This window comes from Saccopteryx bilineata, chromosome 4 (assembly GCF_036850765.1).
Source record: "Saccopteryx bilineata isolate mSacBil1 chromosome 4, mSacBil1_pri_phased_curated, whole genome shotgun sequence".
Classification (NCBI taxonomy): Eukaryota; Metazoa; Chordata; class Mammalia; order Chiroptera; family Emballonuridae; genus Saccopteryx; species Saccopteryx bilineata.
The window spans coordinates 91,393,041-91,410,884 of NC_089493.1; the positions used below are offsets into that span (position 1 = coordinate 91,393,041).

At 47.4% G+C, this 17,844-nt stretch overlaps 1 protein-coding gene across 8 annotated transcripts; it reads right to left on the minus strand.

The window, feature by feature from the left end:
- Positions 1-2,978: 2,978 nt before the first annotated feature.
- Positions 2,979-17,462, minus strand: SALL2 (spalt like transcription factor 2). Of its 8 annotated transcripts, none has more exons than XM_066277380.1 (4): positions 7,937-8,262; positions 5,282-7,573; positions 4,764-4,821; positions 2,979-3,954 (listed from the first exon to the last, which is right to left on the minus strand). In XM_066277380.1, exons 1-4 carry the CDS (start codon positions 8,028-8,030, stop codon positions 3,912-3,914), a joined length of 2,487 nt encoding a protein of 828 aa, XP_066133477.1. In that variant the 5' UTR covers positions 8,031-8,262; the 3' UTR covers positions 2,979-3,911. The 8 variants fall into 8 exon arrangements, with proteins under 8 accessions (XP_066133477.1, XP_066133475.1, XP_066133476.1 ...); XM_066277378.1 differs by having other exon boundaries at positions 4,917-7,573; positions 7,937-8,261; XM_066277379.1 differs by having other exon boundaries at positions 2,979-4,821.
- Between the last annotated feature and the right edge of the window lie 382 nt (positions 17,463-17,844).

Below are 17,844 nucleotides of genomic sequence, written 5' to 3' on the forward strand. Positions count from 1 at the left end.
GCCTTAACCAACCTTACTTTACCTCTGTCTGTAGTCTTATAAGACTAAGATATGTAGTCTTAAAAAAAAAAAATTCTGGAGCATCTTCTCCTTATGAAATCAAGGCCTTAGAGTTAAGTATGAACCTTACCATGTTTTAAAGAAACAAAGTAGGCACTGGCTGGTTGGCTCAGTGGTAGAGCATCAGCCCAGTGGGTGCATGTCCTGGGTTCAATCCCCAGTCAGGAACACAAGAGAAGCGACCATTTGCTTCTCTCTCCCTCCTCTTCCTCCACACTCTCCCTCTCTCTTCTCCTCCTGTGGCCATGGATCAACTGGTTCGAGTGCATTGGCCAGGGGTGCTCCATGGAGCCTCTACCTCAGGTGCTAAAAACAGCTCAGGTGCGAGCATGGCCTCAGATAGGCAGTGCATTGGTCCCAGACTGGGGGTTGCTGGGTGGATCCAAGTGGTGGTGCTTATGGGAGTCTGTCTATCTCCCTCTCTCACTTGATAAAAGAAAAACAAAGTGGGCCCTGGCCGGTTGGGTCACTGGTAGAGCGTCGGCCTAGCATGCGGAAGTCCCGGGTTCGATTCCTGGCCAGGGCACACAGGAGAGGCGCCCATCTGCTTCTCCCCCCCTCCCCCCCTCCTTCCTCTTTGTCTCTCTCTTCCCCTCCCGCAGCCGAAGCTCCATTGGAGCAAAAGATGGCCCGGGTGCTGGGGATGGCTCCTTGGTCTCTGCCCCAGGCGCTAGAGTGGTTCTGGTCAAGACAGAGCAATGCCCCAGATGGGCAGAGCATCGCCCCCTGGTGGGCGTACCAGGTGGATCCCTGTCGGGCGCATGCGGGAGTCTGACTGCCTCCCCGTTTCCAGCTTCAGAAAAGTACAAAAATAAATAAATAAAAAGTAGAAAAGAAAAATACATACATATATATATTATACATACATATATATATATATAATATATAGATGCTTCATTTCATGCTTCCACCCCCAACGTACCATATTTCCCCATGTATGAGACACATCTTTTTAAAAAAATTTGGGGTCTAAAAACTGGTTGCATCTTATACAGTGGTTGTAGATTTTTAAACTTGCATTTCCTGGTTTTTCACACTGGTTTTTGTGCTCATTGAAGACAGTTATTCGTCGTCAGACACAGATGAGTACAAGCTAATGGGTGGGAGTTTTGACAGTGATGAGGAGCTGTATGAATTTTATGATGAGGAAAACTGGAATTCAGCCTGATCAGGCGGTGGCGCAGTGGATAGAGCGTCGGACTGGGATGCGGAAGACCAGGTTTGAGACCCCAAGGTCGCCAGCTTGAGCGTGGGCTCATCTGGTTTGAGCAAAAACTCACCAGCTTGGACCCAAAGTTGCTGGCTCAAGCAAGGGGTTACTCAGTCTGATGAAGGCCCGTGGTCAAGGCACAGATGAGAAAGCAATTAACGAACTAAGTGCCATAACGAAAAACTGATGATTGATGCTTCTCATCTCTCTGTACCTGATTGTCTGTTCCTGTCTATCCCTCTCTCTGTCTCTGTAAAAAAACAAACAAACAAAAAAAAAAACTGGAATTCAATAACTATGTAATATATATTTTTTCAAATTTTGGGCCCCAAAATTAAGGTGCGTCTTATACATGGGGAGAATACAGTACTTCCTCTGCTAAGAATCCTTTATAGCCTGGCTTGTGGTGGTAAACTGGATAAAGCATTGACCTGGAATGCTGGTTTGAAACCCTGGGCTTGCTTGGCCAAAGTACATATAACAAGCAATCAATGAACAACTGAAGTGAGGCAGCTATGGGTTGATACTTCTTACTCCCCCACTTCTTTCTTTCTCTGTAAAATCAATAAAATCTTTAAAAAAAAAGAACCTTCCTTTATTAATAAAAATAATTAGGGTTGAATTACTTTTTCTGTTCCTAGTATCTCAAGGATCATAAAGATTAATTCATCCTAATTTTGCAGATTAACTGATGTCAGGCAGGCTGGCCTGGAGCTCAGGAAATACTGATAAAAAACAGCTTTCAACCTGACTAGGCAGTGCTGCAGTGGATAGAGTGTCAGCCTGGGACACAGAGGACCCAGGTTTGAAACCCTGAGGTTGCCAGCTTCAGTGCAGGCACACCTGGCTTAAGTGCCAGCTCTCCAGCTTGAGTGCGGGTTTGCGGTTTGAGTGTGGGATCAGACATGACCCCATGGTTGCTGGTTTGAGCATGGGGTCACTGGCTTGGCTAGAGCCCCCAACTCCCCCCCCCCCCGTCAAGGCATATTATGAGAAAGCAACCAATGAATAACTAAGGTACAGCAATGACGAACTGATACTTCTCATCTCCCTCCCATATGTTTGTTCCTATCTGTCCCCCGTCTCTGAAAATAATAAACAAATAAAAAAAACATAAAAGCCTGGAGGAAAATATTAGGCAAAGACAATGCCTGCATACAATGGGCATGTTCCTTACCTTTTGAGAACACCAAGTCCGTTTCCACAGGGAAATTGCATTCAGTAGAGGATGTTTTTAAGACAAAGCTGAGTTGACCAGGCGGTGGCACACTGGATAGAGCATTGGCCTGGGACACTGAGGACCCAGGTTCAAAACCTTAAGGTCCGTGACTTGAGCGCAGGCTCATCTGGCTTGAGCTCAGGATCACAGACATGGCCTCACAGTTGCTGGTTTGAGCCCAAAGGTCGCTGGCTTGAGCAAGGGGTCAGTGGCTCAGCTGGAACCCCTCCCATCAAGGTACATATGAGAAAGCAATCAATGAACAATTAAGGTGCCACAACTATGAGCTTGTGCTTCTCATCTCTCCCTGCTTGTCTTTTGCTACTAAAAAAAAAAAAAAAAAGACAAGGCTGAATAAATAATATTTTAATACCATAGGTTCAGCTTTTGCCAGGACATGTAGGTGGGAAGGGAATTTCAATGTCAGGGAATGCCATGTCATACCCCAGCTGGCTATTTAATCATGAAATAAGGAGAAGCACACAAATATTTGGTTAAAACACCTTTAATGAAAGGGAAAGACACTAACATCTCCCTTGTCTGTTCTTCACATTTTACTATGTTAGGAAGCTCTGGAGCCTACACCTTTGGAGGAGAAGCCATCATTCAAGTCAGTCACTAGCAGAACCAACACTTTCTCCTCCTCAGAACTGTTTTCAAATGATCCTATGTTAAAGGTAAATACTATATCTCATTATAAGATGGAGAGGCAGGGAGGACACCACCTGGAGCTTATCTACCAAAGTCTGGAACTCTAAGAACCAGACAGTAGCAAAGACATAGGCCCCGGTCCAGGGATAGGCAATACTGGGAAGGAATGGGCCTTGAGAGTGAAAGATGAGGAAAATACAAGAGGCCAGGGAATAAAGGAGGGAGTTATCTAAAACTAGAAAGCACACTAGTGCTAGGAAATCTCCCATATTTTGTGGTGCATTACTGCATACTAAGTCACTATTAGTCCAAAAGAACAGTCATGAGACCCATCCAATCAAGAATTTGAGGTCCACTCCCTTATATCATGTCTCTTTCTTAATCACACAAGTTCCCAATATAAAGCCCTATAGCATAGCAACGCTCAACTCTCCATCATTACTTCTTCATCTACCCTCACCAATAGTGCTTGTTAAAGATATAAACTAAGCTCACATTTCCTAAAATATTCTGTGGGAGACCTCTTGGCAAGAAATCCACTTGTTTCCTAACTTGGAGAGGCAATGATGAAGGAACATTAGAAGCTGAAGATGTCTTGGCATATTGACCTTTGCCTTAATGTGATTATCAAGGAGCTTATAGGCAAGAGTATGCCTTTCACTTCTCCCTACCCTGTAGGGCTGAGCCACACATACAGATATTGCTGCAGCTTTGTTGCTTCCACCTTCTGGAGTAGGGGGAAGAAGAAATACACAGCTTGCTACTTCTCTTCTATGATAAGCTGCTCAGGCACTGCTCCCTTGGACGCAGGAGGCTGAAATAAGAAGAGGAGGCTTTTTTCTCCTTGGCCTCTCTGAATCCTGTTGCTGGAGGCACCTTCCCAACAACAGTTCTTGGGCCAGACAGATAGCACTGGTGGTGCTGAAGTGGTAGTGGAGGTGGAACTGGAACTCCCAGGTGGTGGGCAGGTCACCTGAGACAGGAGAGCTGTGTACTCAGTCCAGAAAGATAGGGCACCTACCCTCACCATCTGGGTAGGAAGTCCTGCAGGTTGACCTGGTCACCAGAGAGGAGTGGCACTGGGCCCTCCAGGGACAGCTGCCAGCCCCTTTTGACTGGGCTGCAATTCCAAATGTGGGTGCTCAGATGCACCTGCCAAGGAGTAAGGGAGAGGAAGAGAGGAGAGGGGCAAAGGCTCACCCCAGGGAAGCTGGAGAGGGTTTCCGTTGGAAATGCAAAAGCTGTAGAGAATCTAATTTCCTCAGGTACAGTGAATGAGGAGAGAAGAAAAATTCCTCAGGGGACCATCCCTGAGCACAGCAATTTTCAGGCTCAGGGACTAGAGAAAAACCACTTGGGACATATTATATAAGAACTCAGAGAAGACGACAAATAAGGGCTCATAAATCCTGGAGGTCCTTCTATAGAGCTCTCAGTTTCTGGAACCTAGGTCTAAGGGCAGCAGACACACAGACACACACAAAAGAAACAAGCTCATGGGATTGTAGGGTCATCTTTTCGGGGAAAGGGGGAGAGCCCTGGGGAAGTGATGGAGGGTGAACAGCCTGGGACCAAGGGAAGAGCAGCAATATTCTGAGGGCCATGAGGGGCAAAGGGCTGTACCTGGTGGTGAGCCAGCAGCATATGCTTCTTGAGGGTAGCCCGCTCGAGAAAGCCCTGCCTGCAGAAAACACAAGTGAGGAGTGGCCCCTCCTTGGGATGGGCCTTCTGATGCTCCTCCAGAGCTGCCTGAGTGGGAAAGGTCTGGCCACACACCTCACAGGCCTTTCTGCTACTGCTTTCTCCTGGCTCTTTTCTCATAACTTCCTGTATGCTCAGCTCCTCCACCAAGGCGGTGCTGCTGCCTTCCCCCCCTTCGATGGTGAGTGCTGGCATTGGGCTTGAGCTCCTCTCTGATTTGCCTCCCTCTTCCATGCCTCCTGCAATATCATGGCTTCCCTGATCCATCGGCTGTGTTTGATCCAGGCTGTCTGGTGGTGGTGGTGGCAGAGGAGGTTGAACTGCTTTCTCATTACTGTCCATCTCCTTCCCAGTTGTGGCTGCGGCCACCACCATCCCTACTTCCTCCTCTGCCCCAGATGCCTCTTCAGAATCACCTCGCACTGATATTGCTTTCTCACCTCCACTCTCTGAGCCTCTTCCTGCCAGAGAATCTTCATCAGTCACATCTTCTTCTTCTTCCTCCTCTTCCTCCTCCTCTTCCGACAACTCCTCTTCTGGAGATGGCTGCTGGGATGGCTGCTGGGGGAAGCTCCCTGCCCCAGAGACTGTAGATTGCTCAGAGCCATTTTCCTGGGCCGCTCCCCCAACTTCAGCGAGTGTGGTACTACCGTTGGGGATCTGGCCCCCCAGGTGCATCCGAACATGCTGCTGCAGAGAAACGGCATTGGTGAACTTCTTCTGGCAGATGGGGCAGGAGTTCTGGGCCCGAGCGGCTGGACTGGCCTTGTGGCCCACAAAATGTGCACGCAGATTGCCCCGAGTGGAAAAAGCTCTGCCACACACTTTGCATTTGAATGGCCGCTCACCTCCATGTTGGCCATAATGCAGGCGCAGTGCTCGAGGACAGCTCAGCACCCGGAGGCAAATGACACACTGGTTAGGTCCAGATGAGGCTGAAGATGAAGCTGCAGGAGCAGAGGTGGTCGTGGCCCCTGAGGCAGTAGAGGCCACTGCCACGGCTCCCTGTCGGTCAATCTTTTCTACCAGTTGCTGCAGCTTCGATGTCTCAGAAGGTGAGGTTCCCAAGGGCTCTAGCACATAGGGGAAGGGGAAGCTCCCCGTGGACTTAAAGTGGTTGGTAAGCAGTGCCCAGCTGGGAAGTGAAGTCACCAACTTACTTAGCTGCATACGAGTTGCTGTGCCACTTTCAGTCACCCCTGTGATGGTGGAGGCCTCAGTCCCTGGAGGAGTATTTTCATCAGCTTTACTCTTTGGCTCTACTGCTTTCATGAGCACAAACTTATTGAAAGCAGGAAGTGCAGGAGCCGCGGGTGTTCCTGCCCCTGTGGAGAGCAGTGTCAGGCTCTCTGTGGCGCTGAGAGCGGTGGTGGAGGCCACTAGAGGCTTGCGTTCCACACCTCCTGGCATAGCCGCCTCCTCCTCAGCCTTCTCTGGTGGCACAGACATACCATAGGGCAGGCCGCTGCTGGTGATGACATAGTCTAGGTGCTCTGGCACTGGGTGAGGGTTCATCTGCACGTGTGGGTACTTCTCACGATGCCGGTGAAAATGCACTTTGAGGTTGCCACGGGTGGTAAAGCGGTTACCACAGACATTACACTTATAGGGCCTCTCACCTGTGTGTGAACGCAGGTGGATCTGCAGGGCACTGTCACTGCCAAATACTTTGGCACAAAAGCGGCATTTGTGCCGTCCCCCGGGCTTCTCCAAGGGACCCATCACTTCCCCATAGCCTAGGTCACCACTTCCGTTCTTTGGCTTCAGGAGCCCTGGGGACGCAGTGGCCTCGAGGCCTCGGGCTGCCCCAAGACACTGTGCTGCCAGTAGTCCCGTGGTGCCTGGGAATGCCAGATGAGGTGATGCAATTAGCTGATCTGTACTGCCAGGCAGGGCTGGGGAGGGGGCAGGTGTGGGTTTGTGGCTTCGCCCAGCTCCTCCAGCAGAGAAAGGGTTCTGTGACCCCAGCGGATGGTAAAGGTGAAAGAAAGCCTGTTTGGGTGTTTCTGCCCCTGAGGAGGAGGTGGTGGAGGAGGAAGGTGCCACTGTCTTGCCAGCTTGGACAGGCTTGATGGGGTTGAAGAGGGGAAGCAGGGGCTTGGTGGAGGAGGCAGTCCCTGTCCCAGGTAATTCTGAGGGACTGGCAGGAGCACCCACTGTCTGGCCTAAGGAGCCAAGCAGTAGTACCTGCCTGCAGATTTGCTCAGTCATTTGCATCTGATGGATCTGGCGCTGCTGCAGCACCCGGAGCTCTTCCAATATCAGAGGGATGTTCAAGTGACCACTGCCTACACCTGGGGGCTGAGGGGGAGGAGGAGGTGGGGGTGGTGCAGGGGTAGATTCAGGAGGTAATGGGGTTGCTCCCAGCTTGGGACTGGCCAAGATCAGGCCCCCACCTCCCCCAGCTGCAGTACCTGTGGCTGCGACCAGGAAATGCCCTGCAGACTCCTCTCCTCTCCTCTCTGCCCCCCAGGTGGGATCTGTGGGAACCGAGGACCCGGAATCTAGGGGGTTGTTGTGCTCTGCTTCCATGACCTGGGGACTACTGTGGCCCTCAGGCCGGGATTCAGAAGAGGTTGAAGAGTTGCTGGGGTTCTCCTGGCCCCCCATAATCACCATTACAGGAGGTTCGGTAGAACATGCATTCTGGTGAGCGAGGAATTCGGCTGGGTCAGTGAATTGTGCGCAGCACTTGGCACAGACTTGGGGGTGGTCTTCCTCGCTAGCATCACCTGAGGAGAAGAGGAGAGAGCAGCGTGGGTGGTGCTGTTGGAATGGGCATCCGGAGGCTCTAATTAACTACCAGCTCAGTAACAGCTCGTTGGGGGTGGGGAGATGAGCTCACCAACAGGCCATGTAAAAGGCTAGAGCACAGTCCTGACCCTCCTGGACTGGAGAACCCCAGCATGGGGCTGGGGGGCACGCACAAGCTACTGCTTCCTCTGTCGTCCCCCCACTACCACCAACCCCGGGCCACCAGCGGGCGCAAGGAATAGGTGTGAGGATACGGAAGAGGGTCTATACAGAGAAACGTGCATTCGATTCCGTATACCACAAATCTCCCCCCGCCCCCACCGTGTCCCTTCCACCCCTACCTTTGCCCGGGCCGGGCCCTACTGCACCTCCAAGCTCCGCAGGCTCCCTGCAGGGCCCCCTGAGAAGAGAGCTTCTCCCGGCTTCGTGCGCCATGGTTGTAGGAAAGGTGGAGGGCCGGGTAGAGTGGGAGACAATGGGGATGGGATTGGGGGAGGTGGAGGTGGCCGCTGGGTCTGCGGCAGACTGCACCCAGCCGTCCAGACTGCAGAGATGGAGATCGGCGGAGGCAAGGGGGGCAGGGCGTCACGGAGGAGGGGGAGGGGAGTGAGGCTGCACGGAGGTGGGAGGAGCTGGAGCACGAAAGCTGGGAGAGGGGAGATGGGGGTGGAGCTGCTGGGGAGGATAGTTGGTGGGGAGAAATTGCTAGGGAGGGAGGCGGGAACTGGTGGAAGAGCAGCGAGCCCGCCCGAGCCGAGGTGCGTGGGGGGGGAGGAGGGTGCGGGGGCTGGAACCCAGAGCCTAGGAGGGGTTCCGGAGGCTCAGTGACAGGTGCTGTGGGTGATGGTTGAGGTCCACCATTCCTTGCCCTCTGCCAGTACCCCCACCATCTCCAGATGTCGTTGCCCAGCCTGTTCCTCCTACTCCCAGCAAGCTCAAGGGGGCACAGTGGGAAACACAACCCTGTTCAATAGAGCAAAGCGATAGGCTTCTCCTGTTTTTCTTTGCATTAAAGGATCCGCTGAGCCTGGAAAACGTGGACTCCAGAGAGGGTGGTCTGATCTCAGAGGAGCCTCAGAGGCCAGAGCACAGGGGGAACTCAGAGCATCCACCCATCATCAACACACACTCCAAAACACCCCAAGTTTTGTCTTGCCTTCCTCACCTCCCTCCACAAAAGAAGTTTCTTGGGGTGGAAGGCTGCAAGGTCGAATTTCCAAGGAAGTCATTTCAGGACTCCTCTCTTCTAACACTTAGCCCTTTTACACCCCTGCCCCTCCTCCTGCAGAATAATAGCTAAATGCTAGTTACTCCACAGATCACCCGTCCCACACATAACTTACAAAGTTCATGCTTATTTAAAAAGCCATTTCCTAAATGAGCCAGCTTCTCTACGCTTTTTTTTCCTTGTTCTCTTGTATCACATACTGTCACTATTAAGGACAGTTTGGCTTGGGGAAATGCTAGCCTAGTAGAGGCCCACCTACTGCTAACCTTGGGGGAGGGGAGCTCCTCCTGAAACAATGGGAAAAATGCCGCAGGGGCTACCAGGCAGCTTCTCAGTGTCTAAAGCCCCTTTAAGCTCCAACCTGGTTTGAACGCCTCGAAACTACTTAACACCTGCTCACTGCTCTAGGCCACCTCCTAGACATAAGTAGGGGTAAAATGCCCATCTGGATCAGTATACTGCATTCCCTTTCTACTTTAAAATGAATCTTAATGGATTTCCCACTTCCTAAAATGTATTGCACTTACAAGAGGTAAGTGGTTTTATCTTTTGTGGTTTGCCTGGGCACCAGTAAAACCCATGTTATTCTCATCCTAGTTCTATTCAGGCATGGCGGTCAGTCACAACACACTATGCCACCATTTCCCTTTCTGTAAAGTGGTAATACTGTAGCTGTGCCTCGGAGAAGTCTTGTGGCTTTCTTGAGAAACTCTTAGCATGTATATATGGGACTTTAAATTTGAGAGTGAGTCCCAAATATTATGGATTAGAGAATTTATATTGTCAGTGGCAAAACAATTAAAATAAATTGAAATACACATATAATAAAGTTGGATGTTTGTCATGTTGCTTGTTAATCAGATTAATTTCTGAGGTAAAATGTTGGCTAATGTCATTGGTGTATGTCAAGAATGGGGAAACTTTTTTGGAAGGAGCTGAAACAACTAGTAGTAACATCCACTTAATTTTTCAACAGAAATTTTGCTATCTTTTTAAATTGAAAACATTTTACTGAGTCATGTCAAAACTTTAGATAATCACAAAGATCATAACATTTAAATGATGGCTCTGAAACGGATGAGCTAGCTAAGTGCTACTATGTCTGACTCCTCCAAGGTGGGGATAGAAGGGTCTATTGCAATTATGGCAAATCACAGCTTAGTGCAATATTGTTTATTTTTACACACAAGGAAATTGAAGCTTGGAGAGATTAAGTGCCTTTTCCAAGTCCGTACAGTGATTCCGTGAAGTTAGAATTCAGAATTTTGACTCCTGTCCAGTGCTTTGTGAAGCAAATCAACATTGTGTGGCTTCCCTAATGCTAGAGAAAGGGCCCTGTGTGGCTCCTACCTGCTATTTGCTCTCTGGCCTCTGTAAGGGTGAGGGAATCAGGTGGAAGCTTTCTACTGAGCATTTGTTAATTAGCATTGAACTTTTGATATCAAGTTGCTGTTTTGTCAAGTCTTCTGACAAGAAAAGAAATCCTTTTCTTTTCATCTTCTCCTGGGAAACACTGTCCCCTTTCTTGCTCTCTAATGAAACTTGCTTTCTGATGCGTAATTTGATCTGTACTCTTCTTTAAGGTAAATTTAGTCCCTGGTGAAAGGTGAGGGATCAACAGCCACCTGTAAGAGGAACCCTTTATTTCTCAGCACTTTGCACTCACTGCCTATCCTGAAAAGGGGGGCAGGATTCTTAGGCAGACACAAATGGAGTCATGAACACTGGCATAAACTAAGCTGGTAATGGTGTCGAAGATAGCAGATAAGGTGAGGCAAGCTATCCTGGGTCATATGCAAAATCTGGGATGGATGAAGTCCTAAGACCTGGACATGCTTGTTTAAATTTATAAAGACTGAAATGACAAGGAAAAGGGAAACCTGGTTGCCCATCAAACTGCTGCTTTAGGATAAGGAGAGAATGGCTGAGGAAAACAAAGAGAAAAACAGGTGGGTAGCACGCAGAGGGTGGTCTAGTTGAACAGTGGTCCTCAAACTGCACCACCCATTAGAACTTGTGGGAGAGCTTTTAAAAATTCCAGTGGCCAGGCCACACACCAGACCAATTATTTCAGAATCCCTGAGGGTGGGATCCAGCCATTCCGTATGTTTGTAAAGCTCCTCAGGTGATTCACTTTCCAGACAAGGATGAGAACCACAGTAACTATCAGAGTACTGCCCTTCCCATCAAGCCTTCTGCTCTGCTCCTCACAAATCTCATCTGTGCTCAACCTGGCCAAAATGAGGACATAGGCAAAATGAACCGCTCACTGCTAACTCATCTTGTCAGGCACCTTCTCTACTACACTGCCCACAGCTATACTTTAGCTGTCTTATATCCTGCTTCCGTAAACAAAATGTGATGATTTAAAGCGGACTGTGAGTTTAGCAACTGTATTGCCTTTTCCAATGTGCATCTTGAACCATATTTCTAATTGTAAGATGAAAGGCTCTTGTTCTACAAAGAATTTGAGAATTTTCCAGCCATTAAAGGGGAAAAACACACTATGTAGCACCTGCCTAAACTTACTGTTAATGTTGGACCAACACTAATTGGTAGTGTCCATAATTATGAATTGATTCTGTCACTGCTGCTATAGGCTATTTCCAAGGGATAGTGTCCCATCTCCTCTTCCTCACTCCTCTCTCCTAAATGCACATAGATACTCCTTTGCCATCCAGACCTACTAAATGCATCCATGGCCTATCTATCCAACATGGTGAATAAACAGCCACAGTGATTTGTAAATCTGGTGCTGTTTCCAGAAAAGAAATATCTCAGATCAAACATAAAATGGATATTTTTCTGACATTAAAAGACTCAAAACTCGCATGACCTCTGGTGGTGCAGTGGATAAAGCATTGACCTGGAACTCTGAGGTCGCCAGTTCAAAACCCTGGTTTCCCTGGTCAAGGCACATATGAGAGTTGATGCTTCCTGCTCCTCCTCCCCTTCTCTCTCTCTTCTCTCTAAAATGAATAAATAAAATCTAAAAAAATAATCTTGGGCCCTGGCCGGTTGGCTCAATGGTAGAGCATCGGCCTGGCATGCAGAAGTCCTGGGTTTGATTCCCGGCCAGGGCACACAGGAGAGGCGCCCATCTGCTTCTCCACCCCTCCCCCTCTCCTTCCTCTTTGTCTCTCTCTTCCCCTCCCACAGCCGAGGCTCCATTGGAGCAAAAGATGGCCTGGGCGCTGGGGATGGCTCCATGGCCTCTGCCTTGGGCGCTGGAGTGGCTCTGGTTGCAGCGGAGCGACGCCCCCGGATGGGCAGAGCATCGCCCCCTGGTGGGCATGCCGGGTGGATCCCAGTAGGGCGCATGCGGGAGTCTGACTGCCTCCCCGTTTCCAGCTTCAGAAAAATACAAACAAACAAACAAACAAAAAACTGATCAGATTGAAAAAAAAAAGTAAAAAAAAATCTTGGAAAAAAAAAAAAGACTCAAAACTCAGCATGGAATTCAGACCATTTTGGCGCTGAAAGGTTCTTTAAAGATCTGACTCGTTCATTGAGCTCCGCCATTGAGAAGGCCAGCTCTGAATCAAACAGACTTGAGTTAAAGTCTTAGTTCTAGCACTTTCCAATCTTTGTTACCTTGGGAGAGTTTCTTAATCTATCTCAGGCTTGGATTTCTTTAAAGTGGAGGTATAGCTATAAAAGGAATGAAATTCTAACACATGCTACAACATGGATGAGCCTTGAAAATATGTTAAATGAAATAGGCTAGACACAAAAGGACAAATATATGCTTCCATTATATAAGCTATTTAGCGTTGGTGAATTCATAAAGACTAAGTAGAATGGTGGTTGCCAAGGACTGGGGTGGGGGGTGAAGGAAGCGGGGAGTTGTTGTTTAATGGTAACAGAGGTTCAGTTTTGCAAGATGAAAGTTGTGGAGATGGATGGTGGTAATTGTTGTACAACACTGAATAAACTTAAGGCCACTGAATTTTACACTTAAAAATAGTTAACATGGTACATTTTGTTACATATATTTTACTGCAGTAAAAAATGTTTTTTTAAATGGAGGTAATAACAAGAGGAAAAAATAAGAGGAAATATATAAAGGGCCTATGATAGTACTTGGCAAACAGTAAATACTCCACAAATAATAATAATATTATTATTTTATTTATTTATTTATTTCAGAGACAGAGCGAGAGTCAGAGAGAGGGATAGACAGGGACAGACAGACAGGAACGGAAAGAGATGAGAAGCATCAATTATCAGTTTTTCGTTGCAACACCTTAGCTGTTCACTGATTGCTTACTCATTCAGCAGACCGAGTAACCCCTTGCTCGAGTCAGCGACCTTGGGTCCAAGCTGGCGAGCTTTTTGCTCAAACCAGATGAGCCCGCGCTCAAGCTGGCGACCTTGGGGTCTCGAACCTGGGTCCTTCCGCATCCCAGTCCGACGCTCTATCCACTGCGCCACCGCCTGGTCAGGCCACAAATATTATTGATGAGTGTTTTTTATTTGTTTGTTTTGAGAGAGAGAGAGAGAGAGAGAGAGAGATAAAGAGAGAGACAAGAAGGGAGAGAGATGAGATGCATCAACTTGTAGTTGGGGCACTTTAGTTGTTCATTGATTGCTTCTCATAAGTGCCTTGATGGGGGGGGGCTCCAGCTGAGCCAGTGACCCCTTGCTCAAGCTAGCGACCTTGGGTTTCAAGCCAGTGACCTTGGAGCTCAAGCCAATGACCATGAGATCCTATCAGTAATTTTACACTTAAGCCGGCAATCCTGCGCTCAAGTGGGATGAGCCTGCACTCAGGGTTTTGAACCTGGGACCTCAACATCCCGTGTCAACACTCTATCCACTGCTCCACCACCGATCAGGCTTATTGATGAGTGTTATTAATTACAGGACAAAAGCAGAAGAGGGGACTTGCCCAAGGTCACATAGCTTCAAAATCTAAGCTAGATTGAAAACCAGACTTTCTGCTTCCTTCTCCAGTTCTCTGTCACATCATGCCTGAGTTACTTCTATCCACTCAGAAATCTCTTTTCAACCCAGGGGTACCTACAGCTGAAAGGCTTAAGCCTTAATAGCCTGAGAGAGGATGCTTTCTACCTCCAGATATAAAGAAAACAAAGCCCTTAAAACTCTATTTTTGCTTTCTTCCCCTTTTGCTGCTCTTGAGGTCAGTCAGCTTCCATTTCTCCCTCTAGATCTATTTGGCTGTGGTCCTGGTTTCTCCTTTTCACTAAATATCTGGGTTTCTGATCATTTCCTTTATTTCCCAGATGTACTAGTTTGCATTTTTCCTACTCATGTTCCTTATGTTCTCTAATCCAAATTTCTAGACTCTGTAGGGGAGAGATTTTTTTTCTCTCCAGAGTTTTTTTTTTCTTTTTTTCTTATTAATTTTAATGGGGTGACATTGATAAATCAGGGTATCTCTAGAGTTTTTAAGTAAATAGATTATTTCCTTCTCATCACTTATGTGCAATAACTAATCTGTTAAGTTTTGGTGTTCTGGCCAAAGAAGCTGAGCAAAAACAGGCGGATCACAGGTTTTACAGACTGTTCTTTGGTGACGTCTTAGGTCACTGTAGAAATGAGGCTTTTAAAATGTGCTACAAAGGCTCAGTATTTGCTTGTCACATAGAGTCAACTTTGCTTAAAAGAAGGCAAAGATTCCTGAAAACCTCAGTGGCGCCCTAGCTTACTAAATAAATGTCTGCTGATGCTCATGATGATGTCCACAGTTTCACAGGTACACCAAGGGACGGACACACATAAGAGCCCCCAAATAAGAGCCTCCCCTGTCTAATTTTAGGGCAGGCAGAACAAGAAAATGTCTCTGAGGTAGAAGGAAAAGTCAGGATCCTGAAGATCACATAGCAAATAGAAACGCTATCTATAGAAAAGAAGGAAATAAAGAAATTTTTATATCTTATAAGAGCAGAAAGGAATTTTAGATTTCATCAAATATAGCAACCACATCTCACAGATGAGATCACCCAGTAACACACCTGGTCATACAAGTAACCTAGGCTCTTTCACTTTTAGAAGAATGCTGATCAGAAAGCTTTAAACTTTCTTAAGGTAGATCTTAAGAGGTTACTGCTACTTTTTCTTGCTCCTTACATTTATGTTTCTGAGTCATGGCTCGAAGGCACTATTTCAACTGAAACTTCTTGCTGACATTTGGTTCAAGCCTACACTGTTTTATGGGCATGGCTTTGAAGCAGCATCTCCATGTCCCCAAGGGTTCACAGCCCCAAGTGGGAGCTACAGCTCAAGGAGCTTGAGAATCCACTTAGGCCAGTTGCTAAAGATTCTTTTTGACTCTCTTACAGACTTTTCCTCAGCTGTGGTATGAGAATGAGTGAGCTAACTTGGGAGGAGAGAGGATGCCTCTTGGGTTGGGGGAGATTCAGTGTTGTTCCACAATTAAGCCAGACAGGGAGCAGGACTGTGAAGCAACTCAGTTTCTAGTAGACCAGGAGGAGGAAACATCCGGCCTGCAGAGGCATTAAGAAGGGCTAATGTATCCCAGAAGGGACCAATGTCATCACCATAAACCTCTAAATATGGGCACAGTGGGATCACAGCAAAGCAGTGACTCTGAGGAGGAGGTGTTCTACCCACAACACAGTATGTCTGTTAAAGTTTGTTCCATAGCCCACAGAACACTGATGTGACCTCAAGTCATTTTTTTACAACAGGTGGAAAACCAAATCCATGATTTAGTTTTGGTCACTTCAAATACATTCTCCTAGAGCTTTTCATAGTGCACATCTCATAAAAAAATGCTGAAGTTCACCAAGAGATTTATTCCTGAACTTTGGTCATATTTCAGCACTTACAGGAAGTACCACTGTCCTAACATATAATGGTAATAACAACACTCACATTCATTAAGTATTTATTTATGCTAGTTCTTTTTCCAAATGCTGTACGTCAGTAGTTTTTAACCTTTTTACACTTGGGACCAATGAAAGTAGAATTATTTTGGGGACTGCTAAGGCAGAAATCACCCTGAGCATAAGTGAGTTCAACTATGATCATTGGGTCTATAATCTTCATGCAACATGAGGGTGGTTAACTCTGTCATGAACCGGCTAGAAATTTCTGGTGTATTGGTCAGTGGACTAAACTGCTGGTTGAAAAAACACTGCTGTACATATATTAACTCATTTTGATTCTCCTAATGAGGTAGTATATTCATCCCTATTTTGCTGATGAGGAAACTGAGGCATGGAGAGGCCAAATAAACCAACTAAGGTTGCATAGCTAACCAAGTAGTGGAGCCAGGATTTGAATCCTGAAAGTCTGGCTTCAGAGCCCTTGTGCTTAATCCTATACTACTGATGGGTGAATCAACTATTTGCTAAGTGAATAGTTAATTTCTGAGCCAGGATTTCAGACTGTCACAGTGAGATCATATGTAGCCACACTACTGACCAGAATGTCTAACACTTGCTTGACCCTAGGAATTACCTGGACCTTTGCAAAGATATAGGTTCTCAGACTCTAGCCCAGATCTACCCATGAGGCAAAGTTGGAAATCCTAATTTAGTGGAGTAACACCCACTGCCCTGAGCATCAAGAAACCTAGGGTTTTGTCCTGACTATGCTTCTGTTTCTGAGACTTTAGGCAATGACATTTCTCAGTACCCTAGTTGCTCTATTGTCTGCCTCTTACTGGAATGTTATAAGAATACATAAAATCTATCCCCACCCCCATAAAGAAAATTTGTTACTTAAAAAAGATGATCATATCCTTATAAAATGATATGCATGTATTAACAGATATATTAACTCATACTTTTTTCCTAGCTTGGCCTCTCTTGAAGCCCAAACCTATGCTCCTCATTCAGACCTCTCCTCTGGCCTCTACCCCAGGTGACATAGATACACATCCCAAACTAGGCTTCGGCTGACCGACATTAGCTCTCTCCCTTGGGGAGCTCTGATCTGCTCTCAGCTCAGCCCAACAATGAGAAACTTTTTTCTCTCCTCCCTCAGGGGAACCTTCACGTTTATCCAATTCATTCTCTTGCAACCCAACTCTCTAGAAAGAAAAGGGGGGAAAATCCCACCCCTAAGAGACAGTCTTCAGGTCTGAGGACGTTACTTAGCAACGGCACAAAGACCAGTGAGCAAAGGGGGACCTGGAAAGAAAACTCTTGGGTGGGGAGACAGAGCCAGTTTGAAAACTCCATTTCATCCAGAGAAAAACAACAAGAAAAACACAAACAGATTAAATCCCGAGAAAGGCCAAGTGGGGCTTCTCCCCAGCACAGGTCATCTCCTTAGTCCCTGCATCTCAACTGCTTCAAACCCCCCGGCGATTACGTCCTCCCCCTGGTTTTGCTCATAGCCCAGGTGCCCTCCCCTTGCCCTGGCTTGACCCGCACAAGCTTGGACTCAGAGCTCCCCCACCTCCCTCCCCAGGCACCCACCGTTGTCAGTCGCGCTGGGACCTTCGCAGTCCGATATTAACTGTTGGGGTTTCCGTTGCTTTCGCCTAGACATTCCCGGGTAGAGACAGGTGGGAGAGGGAGGGGCGACGCTCACTTAGTCTTATCCGGGGTGACTTGGTCTGGTCTTCCCCTCGGGTCTGGAGTCAACTGATGCCTCTCTCCCAGTGCAAATCACTGTGAAGCAGAGATGTTCTCTCTTCCCAGAGACAGACAGACAGACTCACGCTCTCTCTTTCTCTCTCTCTGATTCTCTGTCCTTGACTCTCTCTTTCTCTCTCAATCTCTGCAAGTCTTTAAAGGGGAGACGCCCCCTTTTTTTTTTTTCCCTTCAGCTTCTTCCCTACGCTTCTGCAGCTCCCATTGTAAAAGCAAAAATCCTAATCTTTCCGCACACTCTTTTCTTTTGTACTGCAGAGGAAAGGATTTAACCCTCTCCTCCCTGCCAGGGCCCGGGGCCTCCCCATGCTGTCTGTTCAGAAAATGTGCCTCACATGTTTTTCTAATTTTTGTAATATCTTCACAGTGCTTTTGGTTCTTTCATGATTCTATACCACCTTATTTGATAATATGACTGCTTCTGGGATAT